At 44.3% G+C, this 25,781-nt stretch overlaps 2 protein-coding genes across 3 annotated transcripts; both read right to left on the bottom strand.

Annotated features, from left to right (window-relative positions):
• Positions 1-913: 913 nt before the first annotated feature.
• On the bottom strand, positions 914-6,358 carry kcnk13a (potassium channel, subfamily K, member 13a; the record flags this gene model as incomplete). 2 transcript variants are annotated; one of them, XM_083685439.1, is made up of 4 exons in its annotated part: positions 914-1,069; positions 3,540-3,773; positions 3,928-4,454; positions 6,025-6,358. In XM_083685439.1, 4 exons carry the CDS (start codon positions 6,356-6,358, stop codon positions 914-916), a joined length of 1,251 nt encoding a protein of 416 aa, XP_083541565.1. The 2 variants fall into 2 exon arrangements, with proteins under 2 accessions (XP_083541565.1, XP_083541566.1); XM_083685440.1 differs by having other exon boundaries at positions 3,540-3,770.
• Positions 6,359-7,348: 990 nt separating this feature from the next.
• On the bottom strand, positions 7,349-25,651 carry tdp1 (tyrosyl-DNA phosphodiesterase 1). Its single transcript, XM_083684489.1, has 16 exons — positions 25,474-25,651; positions 24,315-24,953; positions 23,969-24,012; positions 23,807-23,862; positions 23,203-23,299; positions 22,810-22,844; positions 20,992-21,084; positions 19,135-19,305; positions 18,749-18,827; positions 18,371-18,547; positions 17,366-17,414; positions 16,928-16,994; positions 16,221-16,328; positions 14,521-14,623; positions 10,930-11,035; positions 7,349-7,960 (listed from the first exon to the last, which is right to left on the bottom strand). Exons 2-16 carry the CDS (start codon positions 24,949-24,951, stop codon positions 7,887-7,889), a joined length of 1,896 nt encoding a protein of 631 aa, XP_083540615.1. The 5' UTR covers positions 24,952-24,953; positions 25,474-25,651; the 3' UTR covers positions 7,349-7,886.
• Positions 25,652-25,781: the final 130 nt, after the last annotated feature.

Below are 25,781 nucleotides of genomic sequence, written 5' to 3'. Positions count from 1 at the left end.
ACACCCCTGGCAGTAACAACATGTTTATATGCAAACTGAGTGTAGGGAAGGATACTAAAACATTTTTAAAAACGCCTTTTTCTCGACCAAAACAATGTTCGTAAATGAAATATTTCTTTCAAGGGATCTACCGATTAAACATAGTCATTACAACCATTAGGAAACTTTTAGAAATCTTGAATGTTACATCCTGGACCTTCAAAAAAGGTGAAAACATGTACAATATACTATAGGTGATATTGTGATATCTTAGGAGAGATGAGGAGATGGGTAAGCTCCTTTTAAACAGTCTATACAGTAGATGCTTAAATGTATAGTGCTAAATGGCGATGATAAAAAACTGTTTTTAAAATTCGGTGACGTGGTCGAGGACAGGCCTTAACGTACCATTTATACATTGTGTTTGTTTACATGGACATGCACACATTTGCTGCTATTAGAAAACATCGCCTATTGTACGTTTTCACATTTTCAGTGTTTTCCCCCAAAAAAGCAGCAACGCACAAAACCACAGGTAAATGCTACACCTTTAACATTGATATTTGCATTGGTTTCTCTACAGTGTGTAGTATCTTTGTGACCAGTGCTTCCACAGTGCTGCGACCCAGGTTTCTTGTGACCAACCACCAAGAAAACATAACCAATGCTTCTAGCCCGTCTTAAGCCATGACCCATAGGGGATGAGCTTAAATAGTAAAAACTCACTATTTGGGAATCACTGATCTACAGTGAGAACTCATCTGTCCATCCATGAACACAATCAAATGATCTTCTGAGACCAACACATGATGTGTTTTTTTCCCGATGCGCATAGAGAAATCATGCATACTTTTACAGCGTGTTACTTCTGCTATAAGAATTGCGTTCCGTCCGACATGCAGTGTCTTTGTGAACCCCCGGTGCCCTCGAGAGCTCATCTGTCCACACTGGTCTCAGCCAGCCTGTTGTTCATGACGCCCAGCGCTCCCACCCCCCCTGAGAAGCCATTCTCTCTGTTGGCGGAGCTGGACGGCCGAAGGTTCCCATTGGCTGCCTCTGACAGCTGCTTCTGCATGATGGCCAGGTTCACCTGGAGATGGAACGAAATGTACAGATGACACGTCGTTGTCTCTTTGTACAGAGATTAGCGTTACATCTTCGCTCTACTCTTTTACCACAAAGATAGATTTGTGCAAAAAAAAAACATACATCTTAAAGTGGCAGTAGGCAGGATTGTCGAGAACTGCCTCTTAGGTGCAGTCCCCTTCAATGTCCAAGCCAAAACAAAACAACATGCATCTCCTGTTTCCTGCTCCTTCCTCCCCTGTCATCGTCTAAGGCCCGCCAGATTTTCCTCTCAACATAAGCATAGTTGTTGCACAGAGAATAGGGTATGAGAACGATTGGGATAATGATGATAATGAATTATCTCAGGCAATAATGATCTTCTGACAGCTAATTTCAGCTGAATGGCTACAGATCAACCTGGGTAATTTATCAATTATGTACAATGGGATATTGAATCAACACTGTGAAAATGTGAAATGTATGTTCTGTGTCGTTTAACTTCATTTTAATAGACCAATCACCATTAGTCATTATAGTGCGTTAGCTATATGTTTAGCAAAGGGGAGGACAATATGCAGTAAAAGTAAAGGTCTGAAGTAATGAGCTAGCAAGCTGGTTATGGGAACTGGTTGCAGAATTTGATTTGAAAGCTGACGCTGTCTGCATGCTTGCTAACTATTTGAATTAACCACATCTTACTAAATGGGTACTGCAGGGCTCTATCTGTTGCAGTGTAATTTTTAAGGTCTTCCTATTCAGGGTCAAACTCAGGCAGGTACTGTATGGCTGTTTCCATTCCGCCTTTGTGTTACCATCATTTCATGTGGGTTTGTTTTGGTTCTATTGAGGGCCTTCAGGGCCATAGACTTTGGGCTGTGGAACATTAATATTCATGTATGACGTAAACACATCCACAATGGCAGACTGTGTATTTCCAAGAGGAATAGAGGCTCGGGAAAATAACTAGTAATTAAAAATATGTCTTTCGAAACAAATGCACACATTACTTTATTAGATGCTCAGGAATTCTAACACATTCAAATGAAATAGACCGGAAGGAGGCTACAGCAAGTTATTAGTGGTCTTTGTTGTTTAAATAGCCAGGAAATAATTAAAAAATTAGAGCAAATAAGCTTGAGTAATATGCAGTAATATGTCCGAATGATAAACTCCTACCATCGTGCTCCTACTAAACTCCTTCCATAGTGCTACTACTAAACTCCTTCCATAGTGCTCCTACTAAACTCCTTCCATAGTGCTCCTACTAAACTCCTACCATAGTGCTCCTACTAAACTCCTTCCATAGTGCTACTACTAAACTCCTTCCATAGTGCTCCTACTAAACTCCTTCCATAGTGCTCCTACTAAACTCCTTCCATAGTGCTCCTACTAAACTCCTTCCATAGTGCTCCTACTAAACTCCTACCATAGTGCTCCTACTAAACTCCTACTATAGTGCTCCTACTAAACTCCTACCATAGTGCTCCTACTAAACTCCTACTATAGTGCTACTACTAAACTCCTACCATAGTGCTCCTACTAAACTCCTACCATAGTGCTCCTACTAAACTCCTACCATAGTGCTCCTACTAAACTCCTACCATAGTGCTACTACTAAACTCCTACCATAGTGCTACTACTAAACTCCTACCATAGTGCTCCTACTAAACTCCTACCATAGTGCTACTACTAAACTCCTACCATAGTGCTACTACTAAACTCCTACCATAGTGCTACTACTAAACTCCTACCATAGTGCTACTACTAAACTCCTACCATAGTGCTACTACTAAACTCCTACCATAGTGCTCCTACTAAACTCCTACCATAGTGCTCCTACTAAACTCCTTCCATAGTGCTCTGTGCTTCCCAGCCAGCCGAGGAGGCACGTTTAAGCTGAGATGCACGTTGGTAAACCCCATATATCCCAGTATCCCATATGAACAAGTGCAGGGGCAGCACGTTTTACCTGAAATGGGCAGCACGTTTTACCTGAAATGGGCAGCACGTTTTACCTGAAATGGGCAGCACGTTTTACCTGAAATGGGCAGCACGTTTTACCTGAAATGGGCAGCACGTTTTACCTGAAATGAGCAGCACATTTTACCTGAAATGGGCAGCACGTTTTACCTGAAATGGGCAGCACGTTTTACCTGAAATGGGCAGCACGTTTTACCTGAAATGGGCAGCACGTTTTACCTGAAATGGGCAGCACGTTTTACCTGAAATGGGCAGCACGTTTTACCTGAAATGGGCAGCACGTTTTACCTGAAATGGGCAGCACGTTTTATCTGAAATGGGCAGCACGTTTTACCTGAAATGGGCAGCACGTTTTACCTGAAATGGGCAGCACGTTTTACCTGAAATGGGCAGCACGTTTTATCTGAAATGGGCAGCACGTTTTACCTGAAATGGGCAGCACGTTTTACCTGAAAGGGGCAGCACCTTTTACCTGAAATTAAAGCTCACAACACACGTTATTTTATCCTCACCTTATTGGCTGCCAGGAAGTCCCTCATAGAGATCATCTCCCCGGACAGTCGCCTCCCTCCCTCCGCCTCGCTCTCGTTCACTGCGTCGGTTTCTATGGAGATCGTCCGGCGAGCCCGCTGGTGTCCGATTCCAATAGGCATCACGGCGTTCCGACGCAGCCGGCCCCTTTTCCCAGTGGGACAGCAGTGGCAGCAGGGAATGTCCAGCTTCCGCAGTAACCAGTTGAGTGTCTGCTTGATTATTATTTTATTTTTTTCAAAACATTTTTTTTAAACATTCAAAATTCAGCAATATGCACAAAAAAAACGAAAAACGCAGTCTTCAAGCTAACTAAAGTGCACTAAATCAGATCAGGGGTCCATTATACATAAATATCTAATACATCACCTGCTTGATGACGATGGAGATGACGTTGAAGAGGGAGTAGATGCAGCACACTCCCATCAGTATGAACAGGAAGTTGCCCAGGTGGTAGACAGACTGGTTCTCGCCGTACACCACTCTCTGGCTGCTCACCATGTCTCCGAAGCCGATGGTGCTGAAGGCCACAAAGCAGAAGTAGAGAGAGTCCAGATACCCCCAGCCCTCCACCACTGAGTACATGGCCGAGGCACAGCAGGATATGACCACAGCAGCCACGCACAGGATCAGCATCACGTAGTAGACAGAAGGCTTCCACCCGGCCAGGCTGCCTCTGTCTCCCCGTGGTGGGGCCCCGCTGCGGCCATCGTGGGGTAGGACGCCCTGGCGGCGGTGCCGGAGCTTGTGGCAGGACTTGAGGACGTAGGCCAGGACGGTGATGATGCGTTCCAGGAAGAGGTTGAAGAACAAGATGGTGGACGCGCAGCCGATGAGGCCGTAGAAGATGAGGAAGATCTTACCTCCGACAGTTGCCGGAGTGGTCATACCAAATCCTGGGAGAGGGAGGGGGAAGGAGGTGGGAAGGAGGTGGGAAGGAAAGGAGGGGGAATGAGGGAGAGAGGTGGGGGATGGTGGAGAGAGAGTTAGAGTTAGAGGGGGGAGGGAAAGAGATGGAGTGAGGGACATAAGGACTATGGGTAAATTTCATCTACTACCCAGCTAGCAAGCTTGTGGTGGCACATGAGTCGCACGCAGAGTCAGTGGCCTTCCAGCGGCAAAAGCTGTCGGCATGGCAGAATTTGGCTCATCGACTTTGCGATGGCCCAACAGTGGCACGCCGACCACCAAAAACAGTGGTCCGTTGTCACACTGACTGTCAGTCTACCATTGGCATGCCAATTGTTGGTCTACCACGGGCATGCTGACCATCAGTCTGCCATTTGCACACTGGCGTCTGTGCACAACGGCGATATAACACTGACATGCCCATAGCGGTCTACCACTGACATGCCCATAGCGGTCTACCACTGACATGCCCATAGCGGTCTACCATTGGCAGGCTGTTGGCTGCCCTTTGTTTACCATTAGCATGCAAAAAAGTGTAAAGTTCTTGACTAGCCAAGTCAATCTTCAGATTTAAATCCAATTAAACATGCTTTTCTTTTTCTAACCCTATTATTTCAAACAATAACTGAAGATTGCTGCAGTACAGGCCTGGCAGAGCATCACCAGCAAAAACACCCAGCTTCTGGTGGGCTCAATGGGTCAAAGACCTCAGGCAGTTATTGTATATTGCAGGATTGTCGACCAAATACTAAACATGAGTGCTTAATGTGGACATTTGATAAATCTGTCCCATCACTTTTGGGTACCCTGAAACAGGGGGACTATGCATAAAAAGTGTTCTAATTTCTGAATGGCGAAACCAATATGTACACAAATACCATTAAACAAAAGCTGAGAATCTCTACTTTAACCTCATAGGGATTGTTTGTTTTGAAATCCAAACTTTTGGAGTGTAGAGCAGAAAGAAGAAAAAGTGCTTCACTGTCCCATTACTTACGCACGGCACTGTAGTTCTATTAGTGGCATGCTAGTGGTGCGTTGTTGGGTTAATGCGATGCGCGTCCTACAGTGAGTCTTGTCTGAGGGGGTTGGCCCCATGCAGGGTGAACAGGATCTGAGCAGCATCTTGTACATAACCTACAGTATGGCCTTTCTTGTTTGTTTTTACTAAGAGAAACAAAACATATGGGGGAAATTAGAGGCTGTATTATACTTTTAAGAATTACATGTTTTATCTGTAATTTGAATAATTTCTGTCAGGCTACAATCAGTTATGATGATAAGCTTTATTCCTTGATGAAAAGCTTTATTATCTATGTAACGGATATGCAGTAGGTTCATTACAAACCACGTACTGTAGACTATTGGTAGCCTATCGTACCCAATATTAATCATTCATCACACTGACACAGGATTAATAACCATTTTTGTCGCCACTGCGCCCGTGCGTAAAAGCCGATTTTGGCATCAAGGCTACTCTAAATATTTGGAAAGTTAATCTATATTAAAAGTTAAGGATAACAAGAAATCACGTAGTTGGACCCACTGATATCTTACCTATGGTCGAAACCACAGTCCCAACGAAATAGAATGCACCAGTGAAATCCCAGCGTGGCCTGAGAGTGTCCACGCGGATACCAGCGACGTTCGCCTCTTCGTAAAACCGGAGAAACTTCTCCAAGTCGGTCCTGGTGAGATTGTGCGTCTGGGTGAAGCTCTCGAAGCGCTGCGCCCATCGTTCCTTCGCCTGCTGTTCCTTGGGCTGCTCCAACGCGGAAAACACCGCGGCACCGCAAAGGAGATACAGTACGATGAGGAGTGCAAGCATCAGGAACCGCGCGTTATCCTCGTTTACCGCGCCCAGGCCACAGCAGCCGGCCCGGCAAGCCATTACGACGGCAAAAAATAAACTGAGGACCCGGAGAGAGAGAATCTCCGCATCCTTTCAGGTGTAACATGAAAACCAGTCAGCTATAGGCTTCTAGTTCGATGTTCAGACAAAACTGCCATAACTGTTCCATAGCCTACTCAACTAACAAACAGACTGAGCTCCCACCTGTCACCTACGAAGGATGTGAGGGATTGGCATATGCTAATCATTAAAACGTATTGATGAAAAAATGTCGAAGTTGCTTCATGCGTCAGAAGTTATATTGATGTAAGATTTCTTGAAGCAAACAGCATTCCCTGTTATTGATACCTTTGGTGACAACTGTATTTCATTACTCTCCACATTCAAGATCCGCAATTCCCCCGAATATCCAAAGTTTCTCGACGAAGAATGTCAAAAAAGAAGACACATCAGATATGGAAACATATCAACTATTTTGTCAGGAGTGAGAAAAATGATATCACAGATCTACTAAATCAACACCGAGTCCCACGGACATCCTCTCGTAATTTAGATTGAATGATTGAGGATCACTCGAATAGGTTCTGGATACTCCATCTATGGCTCTAGGTACTCCACCCACTTCGGTATAGGACCAAGCAGCATCTCGACTTCACCTTGACGAGCTTGGTAGCCTACTTCAGTGAACACCAGGTGGGGGAAAAAAAGTCCGTTGTGCTTCGAGTTACAATACATCACGCTCTCGCCTGCCTCTGACGCGCGCGTGCGTCCGCTCCAGCGGTTGCTATCGTTCCCCTCCAGGACCGGCCCCGCTGTGACGAAAGTTGCCGCTGGTAAAACCGGAGCTCATGTACATAAGACTACATTTTAGGCTACTGCATTTTTAATTTGTGTGAATTACTTCAACCTTGCGTTATAAGGTTTCGTTTAAGGGTTGAGGTAAACAGGACGTAATTTAGGTACTACTGGTCCTGAGATTAGTAGATGGTTGATCTCTATGCTACACATAATCAGGAGTCATCATACTGGAAAAAATGTATCTTTTAATTACAAATGACAATGTTTGTGAGGATACAGTATAGTAAAAAAAAAAGTACAATAATACAAAATGATGCAATGGCAATCACGGTCAAAAAAGCTACAAATAAATGATAATTTTCAAGACTATCGTTATAATACTATTGGACGATGTTGAGCTGCTGTAGACATAGAGTGTTATATACTACTCTACAGGGAGACAGGAGAGCTGTACTTTCTCATGTGAGCACCTTATTGCAGTTTATGACAGGAGACACCCTCAGGTCAGAGATACAAACAATAGTCAATTAAGGGGAGAGAGAGAAAGAGTAGGAGTGAAGGTGCGTGTGTGTGTGTGTGTGTGTGTGTGTGTGTGTGGGTATGTGATTATGTGTGAGATTGTGTGTGTGTATGTGTGAGATTGTGCATGTGAGATTGTGTGTGTGTATGTGTGAGATTATGTGTGTGTGTGAGATTGTGTGTGTGTGTGTGTGTATATGTGTGAACCTGATGCCGGGAGGTCCAGGGTGTCATGTTTATGTGAATGTGTTCAGGAGGGGACCCAGATGTTGCCATGAGTATCTGGAGCCTGGCTGTAAGGAATATTCCAGATCCATGGCTGATCTGTGGACACAACACAACATTACATTAAAAACATATATTATCCATATAGAATTTAATTAACTCGCCTGGTTGTCGCCATAAAGGAGTTGGCCAAGGCAGAAACAGACTTACAACTAGGTTACTGTAAACCACACTTTTCTCTCTGACACACACACACACACACACACACACACACACACACACACACACACACACACACACACACACACACACACACACACACACACACAAAATACGCTGTGTGCACTGCGCAGATAATGACCTTTTCTTTGTCCTAGGCAACAATAAGGTGTTTCAGTGGAGACAGGGGCAAGGGGTGATAGGGAATATAAAAGGACCACACACAAATGTAATTGGGTTTGGACGCAATGTTTTGTACTTTTACTTCTAATTCGGAAAACATTTTTACAAAAGAAGCATTTAGAAACACAGATTTACTGAAAGCTACTGCCTAGCTGTGTTTGGTTGCCATGGTGCTTAGCAGGCTAAATCAATCAAGAAACAGCCTATTATCTCCCCTGTTCCCTTCCCACCAATGAAAATCGTACAATCTTTCTCTGTCCTCAGCCTGAGAACATCACTCCCTCTCCACAGTAAAACGCTATCAAGAGTCAACAAATGATATTGCCTGTGAACAATCTGTCTAAAGCTACCGTCCGAGAGTTAGTGACCAAATAAGGACTGCAATTATATTTTAGATATCTATAAAGTATGTATGGATTTATCATATAATGAACTGAACCGGCAGACACATTTCTACCACTTCAAAAGATTCAAAATAATGAATGTAGCCCCTTAAAGTCCCAGTGTGTTAGAAGATAGGTAGGCGGGTAGACTGTGATGGCTGCACTGCTACAGTACCCTGACAGTGCTTGTGTAAGACCAACTGGCTGTTATAACAGACCAGACTGGTGGCTGCACTGCTACAGTACCCTGACAGTGCTTGTGTAAGACCAACTGGCTGTTATAACAGACCAGACTGTGGCGGCTGCACTGCTACAGTACCCTGACAGTGCTTGTGTAAGACCAACTGGCTGTTATAACAGACCAGACTGTGGCGACTGCACTGCTACAGTACCCTGACAGTGCTTGTGTAAGACCAACTGGCTGTTATAACAGACAGGACTGTGGTGGCTGCACTGCTACAGTACCCTGACAGTGCTTGTGTAAGACCAACTGGCTGTTATAACAGACCAGACTGTGGCAGCTGCACTGCTACAGTACCCTGCCAGTGCTTGTGTAAGACCAACTGGCTGTTATAACAGACCAGCCTGTGGTGGCTGCACTGCTACAGTACCCTGCCAGTGCTTGTGTCAGACCAACTGGCTGTTATAACAGACCAGACTGCTCTGCTTCGCTAAGTTCAGGGTCAGTGGCTAGCCAGTCCAGCAGTAACTGCAGTGCACCGAAGACCTTTTGCACACTTGTTGCTAGACCATTACCGTTAACACAGCAGGCGGCGGCTAACGCTCGCACCTACACCCACAACCTACCTACACCTTCACCTACAGCTCCAGCTACACCTCCACCTCCACCTGATCCCGTCAATAATAAGAGTCGCCATGGAGGCAGGGTTCCGCTGCTCTGGGCCATAAGTTGATGACACCCCTCGGCGACTGCCGCCGCCCAGTTACCGTTGGTTACCGTCGGTGTGATGATTAAAGGTCGGGGAGGGGACGAGTGGCAGAAGCGAAGCTGGAGGACCTGCTGTGCCATGATTACCCAGCAGCCTCACAATCGCAATTAGACAGGCAGATGCAATCAAGCAGGAGACCAGTACACATACATCACAAGATGAGACAAACAGCAAATAGCGTGTTTGTGGGTAATACTTTGACTCGGGCGGTTTTCTCTGCAATGTGGGGGGGGGGGGGGGGGGGGGGGTGTTTATATTCAGAAGTCTTTCTTTAATCATCACTTGTTTTATATTTCAACACTTCGGAGGAGTCGATAAACTTTCTTTTGCGCAACCGGTCCGAATCGTTCTACTGTGCCTTATGTGAGGTAGAGAGAAGGAGATGTTTATAGTTTATAGAGTTTATAGTTATAGTTATAGTTTATAAACCTCCACAGGAAGTTGCTCGCAGGAGAAATACACTCCAACAGAGGGATCTGGGAAGCCAGGAGGGAGAGTGACAGACTGCATCACAGCACTACTGAAAGTCTGTATTTCTGCCATTTTCAGTCGAATTGTTCCCATCGCTCCGTAGTCACTATGAGACAGACAGCCCGCTGTTTTTTGGCCCTCATCTTCATGGCTGCACGTTGGATCCTATAACTGACACTCGTCTGACAGAGTCAGGGTGCTTGCCTTGAATCCCTCTCTCACTCAACAACATGATCATCAGCTGCCTTCACCTTTTCTGTCTCAGTGGAGAAAATAATAGGGACATCATTACGTCTTCCGAGTACAGCACTTCTAACTATTCAACACCACGACAGCCAGCCAGCCAGAGTCTCTCCCTACTGAGACTGATTCCTCAGACAACCACTTATTATAAAACAATCAGTTTCATCCAGTCACGGGCTTGATTGACCAGAGAACATTGGAGCGGTACAGTATCCATGACAAGACTCTGCAAGATATCCCCCCGGGGCATTGCGGTGTCATTACCGCCTGAGTAGGTGACGGCAGAGACACTGTTCCAGACTGACTCACAGGCCAGAGGGGACGTCGGAATTTACTTTGGAAAGACCTTTCTGCTCTCGAGATTTGATTCCAAGCTCCTGCTGTAAATGTTAGCCAATTAACATTTGCCAGGAGACAGTTTGAGGCGGCAGGTTTTCTGAGATCTCAACGTTCGACAGAAGGCAATTACTACAAAATGAGTCAGAGTAAAGGACTGTCACAGTCTCCTCCTTATCCTGATAAACGCGTATAGAGCGCTTATAGTGATTAGCACGCACACGCACACGCACACGCACACGCACACGCACACACCTTCAAATGACGGAGAAACTATAATTACCTGTACTTGAGTAGCGTTTAGGAGGCAGGTCAAAAGGTACAGGAAATGAGGCGGAGGAAGTATTGGCAGGAAATTGATTCCTATTGACAGGGAAGGTGGTCATATTCTGAAAGGAGAGGAAATATAAACCATTATGGATGACGGAGGGAGGACAGAACACCTGAGAATAAATTGATTACAAAAGGCAAAAACATAATAATAAAATAGTCTAAAATGTTACATTCAATTTCAAATTCTAATAAAAAAAAAAACTGGTAAATTCAGAAATGCTCTATCACAAAATGCATGCTATACAAACAGACTCAATCATCCCCCCCCCCCCCCTCACCATTCCCACCATCACTGCCCCTGCCCCCAGAATCCTGTTTTTCCAGCTCTTCCAAATAGCTACCTCAGCCTGACCCATCACGTAGAGCAGGCAGACCATCTTCCTACTCGGAACCGTGTACTGTACAGTACATATGCCCTGCAACAAACAGGCCCCTAGAGAACCCACTCCCAAGCCCAGTACACCACCCCTGTAGCACCCCCAAATAGCACCCCAAATCCTCTAGCCTAGCACAGCTAAACACCAGATGCTCCAAAGTCTCCTCCTGGCCACAAAAAGAACATTCCCTCCCCACTGTTGGACCAAGGGGGGCCGTGTGTCAGTTTGTTGCGATAGCCCCGTGAATAATCCCCCACTGTAGATCAGCGGTGCGCTTCTTTATGGGAGGTTCAGACAGGGTGCGCCAGCATCATTTTCTGGGTAATGTCAGGCCCCAAGCCTCTACATCACTCAAACTCTATTGGTGAAAGACCTTGACAGCCACCACATACAGCGCCTTCTTGCTAACCTGTGCGAAGCTGCCCCCAGCTGCGGTGTCTGAAAGGATAACACAGACCACCCCTGATGGCTCATCCTCCATCACAGCAGTGACAGTGATGGGTGGCGATGTGCCTGCTGCATTCCACCCCCCAACTGGTCATGCTTGGTCAACCCTTGCAGTGTCACTCGGAAGGAGCCCAGAAGAGCCTCATAAACCCCCTCAATGACCCGCTGCATCAGCTGGAGGGATGTGACCCCCCCGGTCCCTGCAGTCAAGTCATCTGCTGATGTCCAGCTGACCTGCTCTCTCAGGTCACCAATTTTGGTGATGTCCTCTCTGGTGAGGCACCCATGGTAAATGAGGGGGGAGGGGAGAGAGAGAGAGAGAGAGAGAAAGAGAGAGAGAGAGAAAGAAAAAGAGAGAGAAAGAGAGAGAAAGAGAATCCTCATGGCCAATATGGCTTAGAGCTTCTGAGCCAAGCAGAAAGAACAAATGCTTCCATTCTCTTTTATACCCAACCATCAACTGTTAAGTGTTTGGATGAACTAATCAGACCAAATCTGATCAGTTACAGAGTCCAGTGACACTAAATCTGGGAATGTACTGGATAGTCCATTGTAGGGAAATGCATGACACATTTCTAGAGACACAATAAGTGCAGGGCTTGAAAGGAGGGAAGCAGCTGGTTTGCCCCCCCTTCAGAAGCTCAGGAGACTCTTCACACTCTGCATTTCAACAAGCAGGCAGGGCCAGTAGAAAAACATCTAAGAACTCATACTCACAGCTCTGTCTGATGCACTCTTGAGAGGATTGTGTACCGCAGAGATTTTGACTTTGAAAGAGATTGTCTCTAACCTTGAAGGAAACTGAGAGCCATGGGGAAAGGCTGTGAAAGGTATAGAATAAAAAAAAAACAGCCACACAGACTGATCTCTCTTCTGCCTCACTGGGATTGAGTTCCAATTCTTTCACTACAAAGACTGGGTGGTAACAGTCTCAGGATCCAATTCCTTGTGACCTTGTCTCCTTTGCCTCTGTAGAGATCACAGGTACAGCACATGAAAGGAACAGACCACGGTGACCACAACGCAGTCACCTACAGTATGGCAGGCGGTCATCCAGCCCTGGACTAGGTGCTGTTACCTCACACTGCACCGTTGTCATAGATCACTGTTTTTGAGGAAAGAGAGACAAGTGAAGAAGAGAAGGAAAGGAAGATATTAAACACTATTGGAATGCGGCCCAACTCCCTGGCAGTAGCTAAACGTGTGCAGAAAGAGACAAGAGACTTGTTCGAGACCCTGGAGTTACTAATTTAACAATTTATCTGGGCTCAGAACACTCCGCCCTCCAGCAGCTAAGGCAGCGTGATGTCGCCATAGAGTCAGCATGTCATTGGTTAATAAGCTGCCAGGCTGGGAGCTGAGTTTTTTAGTTTTTTTGGGAAGAATAGAAAGTTGCTGGGGCGCAGCATGAATGCAGGAGCAACGAGTGATGGTGAACCATATGAAGAAATATATCTGTTCAGTGCAGATAGTAAGTAAAAAAATAAATAATTCTTCCTTCTTCTAGCATTGTGACTGCTATTGGCCCCTGGTCCTAGCATAAATGTGCTTTTCTGACGACTGATGTATAGATGATTCACTTAGTTAGAGAAATGTAGTTGTTGTAAGTCGCTTTGGATAAAGGCGTCTGCTAAATGTCTAAAATGTGAAATGTAAAAGACAGGAATTAACTGAAACCACCTGGCACAATACACAAACTGTCAATCTTTAAGGTTAGCATGGTAGGCTACGTGTGTTTCTGGAAAATGAGATGGAGTTGGCTGGCATTCATGCCATCAATGAAATTAATGGATACAGGTAAAGGAGATCATCAATAAATCAATCAATTGCTCTGTTTATGTATCTATTCATCCATCCAACTATCTGTCAATCCACCCACAGACTTGTGAGTTCAGAGAGTTGTGGTGAGACACCCACACACACAATGCTCGGCTGAACTGCTGTATTAAACCAAGGACATGGAATGGTTTGTTATTGTCACTTACAGGGTACAGAGAGAACGCACAATGAGAACAACACACTAGAAACAGCTGCTCCCAGCCTATTCAGCAGAGAGAAGGAATTGTTCCACAAACGCATTAAGAAGGCTGCCATTTTCTGTTTCGTCCTGCTCCTTGAGAATCTAATCAGAGTTTTACACACAAAAGAAACAAAATAGTGTTTCTAGCAATAGGAAAGTGTCCACTTCCTCTTGTTTGTTCATGTTCAATCATTCTGGCAGATTTACTTTTAATAAAATAAATCCATTAGCATACTTACTGTCTGTGCTGGCAAATACTTTGGTCGTTTCTGTTTTTGTGATGTGGAATCCAAAGCACATGAAATTGTCACTTCTATCAAACTATTACTCCATCAAACTTCAGCCACCCCACCCTATACTGGGCCTCTCCCAAAACCAGACTTGTCCTACATCAGAAAACAGTCAGATGACCACAGGGGTAAGCTAAGTACGCTGTTCTTAAATAAATAACAGAACTCTCCCCTGACCACTGAGAGGCACCTTCATACATGTTGATTGTGCTGAAAAACAGAACAAGACTGTTGCTAAGCAACTTTCGAGGGAATTCTAAGGTTTGCCCTGACAAGAAGGATGAATGACACGATGATAGATGTAGATGGAAAAGAAAGGAAAGGGGCACATTCTGGGTTACAGAAAATAAGTGGTAGTTCCTTTGTGTAAAATTGTAATTGTGTGCGTGTGTGTGTATGTGACTTACAAAGGCAGAGGGGAGGTACAGCACTCCAAGCTCATATGAGCGCACCATCACCTGGGTGTTGTTCTTCTCGAGAGCCCCCCAAGCAGCTTTGGACAGGTTAGAGCTGGGGAGATGGATCACACATCAGACTCAGACACACACGCACGCACGCACGCACGCAACACATCCCACACACACACACACACCCACCCACCCGCAACACAACACACACACACAATGTTAGCTAGGGCATACGTGGTGAAGTAGTGTTGAACGACCTAGAAAAGTATCTCGATACCCAGCTGCTTTGAAAACAGTTCTGTACTCTTTTTAAAACATTTTTAGAGCTGGTTTAGTGCCTGACGCAGAATTTCCTTTGAGCTGAGCGGGATATCGTCTTCTAAATCCACGCTGTGATACGGACTGTGGCTACAGCATAAGCCTACCTACACTAGTGCTTTTGCTCCTCTCTGCTTCCCTCCTCGTAACACATGCAGATTGTACGCAGCCAACCGTTTAATTGATTAGTTAAACATGAATATGCTCTACGACAGCATTAAAACCTAAGCTCTCATCCCTAAATGAGCAGCTTTTCACACACGCGACAGGCAGCAGGAAATAGCGGAGATTAGGCACGAAATAACCAGGAGAACTGACATGAAAAGGCACAATACGTGCTACAGCGCTAGGAAGTACAGAATAAAGTGAGGAATTTTCAAGACACAGGAGTCGGCATTTTAGGTTGTAGCAACATTGAGACTGGACAGACCCAGGACATAATTTCCCTTCCCATGCCACCCTTAAAGGTTAACGGACTTCATGGCTGGTGTGACAAGGACTAGGCCTACGAATTACAAATTTTGTTTTCTTTTTGCAGTGGTACCGTTTAAGGATAGACATTGTGATACTTAAGCTGGGATCGGTATCGAAGTCAAAATGTTGGTATCGTGACAGCACTATGGCGAAGAGGTGTACAGTACACACACACACACACACACACACACACACACACACACACACACACACACACACACACACACACACACACACACACACACACACACACACACACACACACACACCTTTTTATCCAAAGCGACATACATGCAGTGAGTGCATACACGTTTCAGTATACATGGTTCCAGCAGGTTATCACTGAGCTGCTACAACCAGGGCTTAAATGACATGGAAGTGTGAACCATAGAGATAGCAGAAGGTTTACACTTTACATAATATACACTTGTGTAGTATCAGTCCATGAGTAAATAAGTGCAGATAGGAGAGCACACAAACATCTCACTCCTCTCTGGGCTGGAAGTCTATTGGGCAAGAACACAACAGTGAGATTTTTCAGAGTCTACTTGCATCAAAGTTGTTCAAGACATAAATAAATAAAAGTAGGGAACTTTAGAGAGTTACTCTTCAAGGGGTTTTGCTTTTCATGTCTCGTTCAAGGTCGGCCCCTGAACATCAAAGCGTTTGCTAGACTAGGGAACCTCTCTCAACGAGCATCCTTTAACAGGGACACAATAGGTTTCGTGATGATAAAGACATCATCACACTTACACCTGAGAAGTATCTCTGAGTGCTTGTAAACAATCCGCATCCCAGCTCTTAAAAGGGGGTTCCTAGGCAACTACAGTCTTTGGCTGTGTTCTAATCTCCACGCACGCACACACGCAGGCAGGCAGGCACGCACACACACATGCACGCACGCACACCTTGTGACGAGAAACCAGGCAAGTTGTGTGAAGTCCGGCGACGTTCTCATGTAGGTTTTGATGTGTGGCATGGCGTGACTCCGCCCTGTTGTCTCAGCTTGCCAGCGACTACACATCACAGAACACAGACACAGACACAGACACACACACAGACAGACACACAGACAGACAGACACAGACAGAGACACACAGACACACACACAAACTTACTCCAGGTAAAATATATAGGATCAGCTTTCCAAACCCACATCCAAACTGTGACCATGGGGGGGGGGGGAAACGCAATATTGACCCAAGCATCGAAAACAAACTTCAACACAAATACTCTACTTAGGCCTCTAGGAAGCTATATCCCTTATTATTAACCAAACACTTCTTGTTCATTTAGAAAGCTTTTCAGATGAGGGTTTATTGTCAATGACTCTGTTTGCTCAATGAAATGATAGCTTGACAGCACAGAGGCCTCGAGGGGAAAATGCAGTCCACTCTTGTGTTCTGCAAATATTAGTTTGACTCATTGCTATGAAAGCAAATCCACTGTCAGACATTACATGATCACTGGAGACCCATATTGTGAATGAAGGTCATAGCGAAATGGCTAACAATGACTAACAATGACGTTCTTCTGTTTCGCCTGTCTCAACAGCAGCATGATACAGCACGTTGCCTTGACTTTGATCAGGGATTGTTCTGGAAGCCAGACTTACTGGAAGTAGGAGTGAAGCCAGAGTTGTTTCTGAGCCGTCTGGATGCTGTAGGGTAAGGAGCCACCGGCTGGACAAAACAACAGGAGAAAACAGTGAGACAACCGTTCCAACGCAGGCCGACATGTACAGCAGCCTTCACAATGCGGTTATACAGACTTCATAACACTGTCGTATGACATTCTGATACTAACCACCAATGATTACTCCAGTCTCCACCACAAACGTGACAACACAACCCTCATCTGAAAAGCTTTCTAAAGCTTTCTGTATGCACATGGTGGGATCCTGTTATCCACAGCCACTTACAACATACATTCAGTTAATGTGCACTGTGTGGGAATCAAACCCTCAACTGTCGATGCCACTCACTAGCACCAGGCTCCAAACCGACTACGCCACCTGAAACCCCGTCATAAGATTAGAGGAGAGAGTGTTCACCTGGGTAGCCCTCCAGACTGGTTCTCACGTCGTCCACCGAGGGGTACACCTGAGGAACACACAACACCTGTCAATCATCCCATCAGACTACCAAAAGTATCACAACACCAGCATCTGATAAATAATATAGAGTACACAGTATGTGATTAGGGAGAGTTCATGTGAAGACGGCCTCTATTTTTAGAGGTGGCGCGCGCGTGGGTCACAGGGGGTGAGCACTCTGTGTGGTGCCGTGACTTTTCCATTGACATTTACTGAAGGATGCACCGGGGACCAAATATCTATGAGAAACCGAAAAATCAAAAGGAACATATTCTCACTTGACATCCCCAGGAATGGTTTCTATCGAACTGCTAACAAGAAGTGATGATATATATATATATATATATATATATATATATATATATATATATGACATAACAATATTTCCAAATTCACTTAATCTCATATGGCTGAGAGACATTTTCTTGGCTGACGATGAGCATGAGCATTATGGGAAAATGCATTTGTAGCAACGACAGTGGATAATTGTTTGTTTGTCACTCCATGTTCCCCTGCGTTACCGTGATTAGAGCGGTGGGATTACGTTGCTTTGCATAATGACTGAGCTAATAACCATCAAAATGTACAACAGAACAGAAATGCAAACATATTTCTGTCAGGTGCTGTTGGTTGGGTGACCGGGGGGGGTGGTACACACACACACACACACACACACACACACACACACACACACACACACACACACTCACACACTCACACACTCACACACTCACACACTCACTGAAACTTTGTTTTAATAAAATCAGTCGGGACTACTTTATATAAATACTGCCGAGGGCTGCAACACTTTCTTCTAATTATCCCATATGTGCTGTCTCTAACCCAAGGGTCATTATCACTAACAACCATGAAACAGATGAACAATGATGGGCAGAAGGCTTTTGGTTAGGCAATCAGAGGAGAGGGAAGGGAGAGGTTACAGTGGGTGTTTTAGGCACATACCAAGTGCACAGGGGGATCTGGGCGGTGAGAGGATTTGCCCAGTGTGGTCAGGGTGCGCTGGAACTCCCCCGCCAGCCATTTGGTCTTGTCCAGTCCCATGGAACCGATGCTGGAGAATTGGCCAATAACGGGCCATTTCTCTTCATTGGGAATGGGCTGCGTGTGATCATGCAACAGCTAAAGAATGCACACACGGGATAGAGGGCAGGGTTGGAAAAAAAGTATTAGAAAAAAGTATTAGAAAAGAGGCACTTTAGAGGCACAAACTGTACAGACAGTGTGAGCTTCATTAAATATTGAAAGGGGTTTAAACCACATACAACGTTCCTATTGTTGTGGGTGCAAGAGAAAGGAGCAGAAACTGCTTTCTTACTGTACCTTTCTCAACCTCAGGTGACCCCACCTGTCCATGTCTGACCCCAGGTACCTCCCAGGAGTTGAACCTATCAGATACACTCTGGAGGTGGGAGAGGAGGAAAGGAAGAAGAGGTAGAGGAGGATGATATAAATGAGTGGCAGACTGCATCTTTTACAAATTCTTGCAAATTTCTTCATAAGATGCTGACTGTAAACAGTCAGCATCTTATCAGCAAATGCAATATTAAGTCTTTCAAATTCTCTAAAATTCTCTTACCTGGTCTCAGACATACAGATGTATAGAGGACTTATGTCTCACCTGGTCTCAGACATACAGATGTATAGAGGACTTATGTCTCACCTGGTCTCTGACATACAGATGTATAGAGACTTACAGTATGTCTCACCTGGTCTCAGACAGGTCATGTTCTTTGATTCGCTGGATCCAGTCACTAAGTTCGGGGGAACGGTAGGAGCCGAGGTACGCCAGGAGGTCCCGTTTGAAGAAGGTGGGCGACTCCCCCTCACTCTCTGGGCTCCCGTCTGGTAACCGTGGATACAGGGGGCTCATCCACAGCCTAAAGCAGAGAGGTCAATAAAAACACTATCCATCACAGACAATGATATATTTGCAATAACACTCATTTCATTCACCAGAGAACTTGAAAGTGGTTGACAGCAAGGTTGAAGTGATATTGAACAGAAAAAAAAAAAAATGAAATGAAATGAAAAAAATACTGTAAGGCTGTAAGACTCTCTCTCACATCTGCCATTACGAACAAGGAGAAATAAAAGAAAAAGCAATTTCAGTGGAAAGAGTAATTACGCTGACTCCCTACGTCAGAAACAATAGCCTGTCGAGTGCTACTTCATTGAACATGTCACAGAAACTGGAACTTCAGTGAAGACAAGACTCCTTGACTCGCCTTGAATGTGTGTGTGTGTGTGTGTGGTCCAGACTCCAGACTGACTAATGTGAAATGACAAGAGGTTACAGTTACAGAACCCATCAATATGGACCGCTGTCAGACATCCTCTCATGCCTCTCACGCCGCTGGCTCCTTAGAGTGGTCTAACCACAGTTCAGCATGGCCGTGTTATACATGTGTCTTCATGACAATAAATGATTGGTGAACACCAATCAGGGGCAAAAGACTGGCATTCGTCAGATTAAAACCCCCGCTCTCTGCCCCTGAGCCACCTTCAACACAAGGACCCAGAGAGACACACACCTTCAGTACCTCTTCAGGGTGAATGGACAGACAGAGGGGGGGGAAGAGAGAGAGATAGAAAGATATTCGGTTTAATAAGGAGGATATTGAACATGGGTTGGAAGTACAGCACAGGAGAGAGTGGGCAAAACTAATTGCTGCCCTCTAACAACCTCTGAGTTCTCTCATGGGGCTGGGGTCAAAGGTCAGCTAGTGAAAAAGTGAAAAAGGAAATTAAGTGATGGAGGGAGATAAGGATCATTTGTGAGTCAAATAAAGAATATTTTACAGTCGATGAGTGGGGAGTCGACAGTTATATATGAAGTGTTGGATGGATAAGAGTTAGTCAAAGAAAGTTTATTCTAGATGAGAGAAACATTTTGCAGGACAATATTGATATGCTATGAGTTCAACATAACCCTAACCCTTCTGAAGTGATAAACTATAACACATGTTCCAAACAAAATCTAATTACTTTGGTCTAATGAGAAATCAATTGACAAGCTGTAACCCATCAAATATGTATTATGCCAAAATAGGTGGGGGACATAGTTAAAAATTCAGTGACCCAGTTATTACATTTCAACATTCTCCAAGTCGCTGCTGCTGCTGCGGAGGTTGTCATGGAAACCAGCAGAGAATATGTTATTAACATTGGTAAATGACAGCCATTAATTTCAAATATGAGACTTCTACTTCTTCGGTCCTTCATGAATAAAGCGATACAAATGTGTAACCCTGTAAGGCGCTTTCTATTCATTATGCAAACTTGTAAGGTGCTTGTTATGCATTCGCTCAAAGTGCTAACTTGAACTACTTGAACCAGCAACTTCAAAGAGCCCCTCTTATTACACTGTACAAGTGTGGAAAACAGGAATTCAACATGAAACAATTATGAGTGCCTAGGAGAGGCCAAACTGAGTGTACAAACTGTAGATTTACTTGATGAATGCCCAACAAAAGTGCTGAGTACTGTGAGAATGTATTTGATAATGTAGACAATGAAACGATGACGATGATGATGATGATGATGATGATGATGAAGAGACTCACCCCTGTGTCTTCTGGTACCAGTCAGCTCTGATGAGGTTGGAGGTGAGGATGACCACTCGGAACCCTTCCTCGTACCACAGCAGCATCATCTTTCTGAGAAAACCAGGATGGAAGTTTTGCTCTAGTTCAGTGAACGGCGTTTTATCTATAAACCTATCCATCCACGTTAGTCTCAACGCAACAGCATCAACAATGTTCTGAATAACGTAACACAAGAAGGAACAATACACTTCTTAAGACATTTAAGTTCATAACTGAATCCATGAACCCTCCAGGGTCACCTGACCCTTATACCAGAGATACAGAGCAATTACGGACATGAACAATTCATGACCACCTGACCTGTCCCATTATCAACAAGTAATTCAAAGCTTATTCTCAGAATTACACTGCATGGGCAATTTGCCTATACTATAAGATTGGAATCCTCCTATGAACATTGTTAAAAGAGAAGACAAGACGAAAATAATTCCTCAGATCCCTAAGAATAATGAGTCTTCTGGGAGTAAGATCAGATGATCACAGCTGCATGGGCATTCTGAGTGGATATACGGAATTCATGAGCTGAATTTAACTAAGCTCTGTGTTAGCTGAACATTGTGTTGAGAAAGTGAAACATTTGTCTTGAAAAAATTACTTTGTGCCCTTCCAGCTCGGCGAGAAATGGCGTTAGAAAATACAGCCTGCTGAATGTATGGACTATAAATGCTCTTTATGGACGGCACACTGGGGTACAACGTTTCAGGGGATTTGATAAATCCTTCCGAGCTCCGCAAAGAAAAACATCATTATTCAATGAACATACGCTCTCCTCCAGCAACGCAGGGTAAAACCCTATCGTGGGGAGACAGGTGTGTGAGGAGAGGATTATGCCAATCTCTGCATCAATATTCTATTCCCTAAAAAGCAAGGGAGCTGCTCTCGTTTAAGGGAGATCAAATTATATCCTACAGTATACACCCCCGATTCCCTTCAATCTTCCCATGGCTGAATAAAACATAGAAAACTCTTCAGCAGGGAGGAAAGCATCAGACGTCAAAGTCATAAATATGCAGTGATGGAGACATAGGCTTGTTCAACTTTAACACCTCAACATCTCTGGATAAAGCTGAATTGTTAAGAAGACAAACACAGTCATACAGTGGTACGAGACAAACAGAGATAACGCTGAATACGAAGCAGTTTCACACTCGCCTTAATCATCACATCAAATGGACAGTTTGTTGTTGTTGTTGTTCTGATTTTAGCTCTTTAGGCTGATCACAGAGTACAATGCGGATGGTGAAAGTAACATGTGGGTGGGTGGGTGGGTATGGGTGAGACTCAAACCATCAGTCAATTAAATGTGATTGGCAGCTTCATAACCCTAACGCTGACTTAATCCCTAAACCTAACCCTAAACCTAACCCTAACCCTGCCTTAATCCCTAACCCTAACGCTGCCTTAATCCCTAACCCCTATCAGAACCTTCACTCTACTTTATCATTCCTCTTGCTATTTTCTATGAGGGTTCTTTTTAGGGAGGGAGAATAACTTAGTGAGTTAGTTTTGGGAGAGAGTTATAAAAGACTATTACCCCTCTGTACAGTTCCTCTAAAAAAAAAAGTTATCCTTCCTTCTTCTAGCATTGTGACTGCCAATGGCACCTGGTCCTAACATAGATTTTTGCTTCTGATGACTGACGTATAGATGATTCACTTACTTTAGACAAATGTACCTTGGTGCTTTGGATAAAAGCGTCTGCTGAATGTCAACAATTTAAATGTAAACGAAAGAATGTGATCGTGAATGATGTGAGACGAGAAACAGAACACTTACGTGTGGTGGGTTCCAAAGGCAATATCCAGCTTGGCCTGTTAATAAAAACAAATAAATCCACTTTAGCACCATGGAGTTGAATTAGCGTAATGCACCATGGTTGACTGCGAGACTGCGTCTCTATGAGTGAGATCAGGAAAATGACTTTAATGAATTAAACTAAATCATATCAATTCAATTAAATATAACTTCAAAGGCTTTTAAATTATATTTTAAAAGCTTACAGGATCGAATGAGGTCAGGAGTGAAAATACAGATGGTTGTAAGAAAATTGATTGTTATGGTGTGTGGGGTTAGCAGTCACTCCGCTGCAAGTGCAGAAGCAAAACTTTGTGGGAATTGATGCTACCCTCTGGTGGTCAGAAATGTACATTGCAGTAAAAGACAGCGTACCTGGCAGAAGCGGACATGTTCATAGGGCTGGGCCTGCTTGATTAGACGAGCCTTGGCCTCCCTCTTATCTCCATGGACAATCAGAACGGGCTTATCCCTGCAATAATAGACAGAACAAAGTCTTCATCATCAATCTTATTATCATCATCATCATCAATAACAACCTTACTATAATCATTACCATCATCAACAGTGGTATAATCTAGGGTTGGGCCGTATTATCAAATATTGTGATATATGAAGCATATCGTGATATTGTTATCTTAAAGAAAATAGTCTTTCAAAGTGCTTAAAACACAGAAAAGCACATCTAGCAGTGAAAACGTGTCTCTTTGTTTCACCAGACTATTTACAACACCAGTCATACATTCTATGCGCTGCAGTTCAGTCATTTTTGCTGATGCTGGCATGTCTCCACCACCAGCAATGAACAATATTATTGTATATTGTGATATTTTCTATCTAGTAATATTGTTAATAAGAAAATGTGGATATCGCCCAAACCTGTGTGGAATCATAATGATCTTTCCTTTCATTGGAGAAGCAATGCTACTCACTCACTCACTCACTGTATATAAACAGTAAAAAGGAATTAGGGCATTACCTGAACTCTGGTGGGTACTGCTGAACCATCCAAGCAATATCAAAGCAGTAGTTAAACTACACAGGAAAGGGAAAGTCAATAAGCGGAAACTGTCTTGCATATTCAAAAGCCAATGTAAAACAAACAACAAAAGCAAAAAATTTTGTTGATCATATGTCATACCTGAGCCGATTCTTTCAGTGTCCCAAACAGAGGTGAGAGGATTTCTAAATTGAGGGTGAAAAGTTGAATCATTATTTAAAGACTTTATAGAGGGATGGTCTATATGTCATTATTGAAAAAAAAACTGAATACATCCAGTCCGACCATTATACTTCCTTCTCCTCTCCTCATCTCCTCTCCTTGAAACGCACTGATATAAAAATGAGGAGTTGTTGAAAGCAATATGACAGATGCCTTTTTAGCTGACCAGAGGACTGAGCCCCCCATTTAACCCTTTCAGATCAGCACAAATACAGGAGCTAAGACAAGGAGAAGGAGTGGGGAAGGCCCCTTAGAGAGTGTTCACCTTTGATGTGCAAAGCCCCGGTGTTGTAAGTCTTCTCCAGCCCAGTGACTTTGTTGAGGTAAAACCGGTAGGTGTCATTAACGGGGGGCACGCTGGTCTCAAAGAAGTCATCTGGCTCGTCGATGTAGTAGGTTCGACCATGGGGGCTGGGTGGCCGATCCACCTCAACCTTCTTCCTCTTTGGGTTGGGGCTGGGACTGGACCTCTTGAGGGGCTCTTTCTGACCTAAGCTCTGACCCTTATCCTTATCATCATCATCATCATCACTGTCCGAGAGAGCCCAGCCAGATTCATCTGCCTCTTTCTTCCTCTTGCCAGCGAGTGAGGGGCTGGACTCATACTTCACCGGGTTCCGTTGGCTGCCCTGGGCTGCCTGTCTGGCCTCAGAGCCAATGGCGAGAGAGTTAGCGGGAGTCTGAACCTGCACTGGCGATGGTTCTGGTTTCACCTCGACTGGAAGTATGGCAGGTTCCTGCTTTGGATAGGGGTCTATCTTGAGGGTGTTGTGGTTGGAGTCGGAGGGTCTGTGTTGGCCGGGCGGGGGGCTGTTGTTGGAAGCAGCAGGGTGTGAGTTGTCATCATCGTCATCATCACTGCTCGAGAGTGCCCACTTGCCATGCTGACTCTCCTGAGACATGCCTGATACAGAGGAGGATATGAGGGGTCAAAAATGACAAACGTTAAAAGTTAGTAATAGAAGGTCAAGGTAGAAATGCCAGCTTTGAGATGCACAGTGTAAGTCTAGACTCTTGAGAGACGCAAAGGGCATTACTGGGGATTTTTAACAGTTTAAACAAGCTGAATACAGAATCTGTTACAATTATCTGGACATATCGATCATCCTGACATGTTATCAACAGAAGCCTCTAATTCACAGGTGAAAATACTATAACTAGTCACGTTGAACGAAATAATACAGTAAACACAGCACATCAAGGGGAAAAAGTGACAGGTGACATGTCCCCAGTCCCTCCAGGCCACGCCCCCACACAGGTGGATAAGCCACCTTTTGCAAACTGGACCAGCATGATACAAGACTTGCTTGCTACTGTAATTGGGAAAATAACTAGATACATATGCAAGACTGCATACAAGACTAACCCTAACCCTAAACTAGCTGGAGGCATTCAATAATGTTAGGGTGGCGGGAAATACTCACTGCAGGTGGAAGTGTTCTTTGAACTAGAAAGATATTAATTTAGAGCAATGCATATATCTTCAACTCTAGTATCCAAAATGATTCAGATGTAGCTCGCTTATTGCATGAATCGGTCAGTAGTATCAATCAGTTTTATTATTGATCGATGACTGATACTGTTTTGATTTGCAGCTGCTAACTCGTGTTTTGATAAACGGTGCACTTATGTCCTTCCGGGTGCAACATGGATAGGGCAACTTAGGTCCTATCTTATGCTTTATTGATGCAATTCTGAATAAAGGTGGGATGGGAGAAGTATGTTATTTGAA

Source organism: Argentina silus (assembly GCF_951799395.1).
Source record: "Argentina silus genome assembly, chromosome: 14".
In the NCBI taxonomy this organism is placed as follows: Eukaryota; Metazoa; Chordata; class Actinopteri; order Argentiniformes; family Argentinidae; genus Argentina; species Argentina silus.
The sequence above is the reverse complement of the archived record's forward strand: the minus strand, read 5'-3'. Positions and strand labels throughout refer to the sequence as shown.

Excerpts from the sequence above, each read along its gene's own strand:
- tdp1 (XM_083684489.1), bottom strand. The coding sequence starts at position 24,951 with ATGTCTCAGGAGAGTCAGCATGGCAAGTGGGCACTCTCGAGCAGTGAT. Across the intron at positions 17,415-18,370 it reads CAGATCCCCCTGTGCACTTG|GTGTACCCCTCGGTGGACGA; the intron begins GTATGTGCCTAA and ends TGTGTTCCTCAG. Across the intron at positions 16,995-17,365 it reads CAGTCTGGAGGGCTACCCAG|CCGGTGGCTCCTTACCCTAC; the intron begins GTGAACACTCTC and ends TGTTTTGTCCAG.